Source organism: Chlorocebus sabaeus, chromosome 5, assembly GCF_047675955.1.
Source record: "Chlorocebus sabaeus isolate Y175 chromosome 5, mChlSab1.0.hap1, whole genome shotgun sequence".
NCBI lineage: Eukaryota > Metazoa > Chordata > Mammalia > Primates > Cercopithecidae > Chlorocebus > Chlorocebus sabaeus.
The window spans coordinates 27,570,476-27,573,014 of NC_132908.1; the positions used below are offsets into that span (position 1 = coordinate 27,570,476).

At 41.2% G+C, this 2,539-nt stretch overlaps 1 protein-coding gene across 1 annotated transcript; it reads right to left on the reverse strand.

Annotated features, from left to right (window-relative positions):
* Window positions 1–268: 268 nt before the first annotated feature.
* On the reverse strand, window positions 269–2,190 carry LOC119621211 (small integral membrane protein 30-like). The gene is made up of 2 exons (XM_037990096.2): window positions 2,176–2,190; window positions 269–1,016 (listed from the first exon to the last, which is right to left on the reverse strand). Exons 1-2 carry the CDS (start codon window positions 2,188–2,190, stop codon window positions 825–827), a joined length of 207 nt encoding a protein of 68 aa, XP_037846024.2. The 3' UTR covers window positions 269–824.
* Window positions 2,191–2,539: the final 349 nt, after the last annotated feature.

Below are 2,539 nucleotides of genomic sequence, written 5' to 3' on the forward strand. Positions count from 1 at the left end.
GGTTGCAGCTGCAGTAAGCTGTGACTGTGCCACTGCATTCCAGCCTAGGCTACAGTGAGACCCTGTCTCAAGAAACAACAATAACAACAACAAAAAAAAACTGCTCTTGGTTTCTTTTTTTTTTTTAAATAATATAATGGGTTTCTATTTAATATAGTACTTCTCATCAGGAGGATGTTGCTCAGTTAATATAAAGTTTTTTTCAAAACATTAAATCTCTTCCATGTCAATGTTTATAGTTTTTTTTTAACATTAAATTTTTTCTGCATTTCAGTATTAGATACACTGAATACATTTTTCTAAATGTTTTTTCCCCAGAGATAAAAGTTTTCATTTTTGGCTGACTCTCTGATATCTAAATATAATATTAACTTGGGAGACAACAAAACAACAATCTAATAAAAAAAAAAAAAGGAGAAAAGACTCCTCAACGATTCAGGAGGCAGTGATTATAACCGAACAGTGGTGATTTCCTAAGATTCTGGGCAAGAACTTCCTTCTTCCTATTTCACATGCTTTGAGAGAATTCTAAGATTATGAAATATTACTGATGTAAATTTCAGCCATTTTACTTCTTTGACCTCCTTTCTAACTAGCAAATTATAGGCTGCATTTTTCTGTGCATTATTTGTTGTAAAGAAAACATTTTTTTTTTCCATTTGTAAATGTATGTTTGTTCCCATTTCATGGAAACAATGAAAAATGTGAAACTCCCTTATTTACTGATTCTTGGAACCTTTCACACACCAGAGCTCAAGTTTAGCCTCTATAGCACAAAGGTTTTCAAGGTGAGGTTTGACTCAGTAGGCCTTTCAAAATCACATTCATCCATTTCTTTTTCGTGCGTATACCCGCAAGCAGGCACAAATGCCTGTAATGCTGAGAACCACACCTAACAAAAGGGTGATTGCATCACTGGCTTCTACTGCTTCCACAACAGGCAGCACCAAAAGCAGTGACATGAGGACTAAGGACAACTGTGTTGAAACTGAGGTAATGATGTTGGTCTCGAACTCCTGACCTCAGGTGATCTGCCTGCCTCGGCCTCCCAAAATGCTGGGATTACAGGCGTGAACCACTGCACCCGGCCCACCATCCTTTTTTATTAAAGGGAAATTAAGGCACAAGGAAATACAGACCACGACTGGCAGGTTAGAGCCAGTAGATTTCTGTCTGCAGCCACAGGTCTTCCTTCCCAGGCATCCACTGCCTGCAGCTAGAGAGTCTAGTTGTGTCTGCAGCTAGAGAGTCTAGTTGTTGTGTTCCTCACAACACCATTATCAGGTGGGGTCCCTCAGATGGTGAGATGCACAAGCCACTGGCATGTCACTTAGACTCTGCCCAATTTGGACAAATTTTATCAAACTCTGGTTGTGTTTCATTTGCTGGTTTATTATAAGGATATCACAAAGGATACAGATGAAGGGTGAGATATGGGGGAAGGGGAGCAGAGATTCCATGCCCTCCTTGGGTGTGCATGCTACCCCTCCAGGAACCTCCACATGTTCACCTATCTGGAAGCATTTTTTTTTTCTTTTCAGATGGAGTTTCACTCTTGTTGCCCAGGCTAGAGTGCAGTGGCACAATCTCGGTTCACTGCAACCTCCACCTCCCGGGTTCAATCAATTCTCGTGCCTCAGCTTCCTGAGTAGCTGAGATTACAGGTGCACGCCACCATGCCCAGCTAATTTTTGTACTTTTAGTAGAGACAGGGTTTCACCATGTTGGCCAGGCTGGTCTTGAACTCCTGACCTCAGGTGATCCACCCTCCTCGGCCTCCCAAAGTGCTGGGATTACAGGTGTGAGCCACCGCACCCAGCCAGGACGGCCTTTTAAAGTTATTTTGATGTTGGACAATACCTCTTGGCCACTCAGAACCCCATGAGTTCAACACCTTTGGTGCTGAAGTGGCCTACTTACCCCCAAACACAACACTTCCAATTCAGCCTATAGATCAGGTTGTCATAAAGATGTTCAAGGCTCATTGCACATGGTACTCTATGGAAAGGATGGTCAACCCTATGGAAAAGAACCCCATCATGAAAGTCTGGAAGGATTACACCATTGAAGACACCATCATTGTTATAGAAAAAGCTGTGAAAGCCATTAGACCTGAAACAAATTCCTACAGGAGAAAACTATATCCAATAGTGTGACTAATAGAGAAAACTATACCCAGATATTATGCATTACTTCATAGGAAATTATGACAAGAGTCAATCAAGGAAATCACGAAAGAGACTGTGGATATGGGGGGAAAAAAAAAAAAGGCAGAGGGTGAAGGGTTTCAAGACATGGATTTTGGAGAAATTGAAGAGCTAATAGACACCATACCAGAGGAATTAGAATACAACTTGGTAGAGATGAATGCTTCTGAACCAGTGTCAGATGATGAGGAAGATGGAAAAGAGGCAGTGCCAGAAAACAAATGGACATTAGACAATCTGGCAGGAGGGTTTCCATCATTTAAGACTGCTTTTGACTTCTTTTATGACTTACAGCCTTCTATGATATGGGCACTGAAACTAAAGTAAACAGT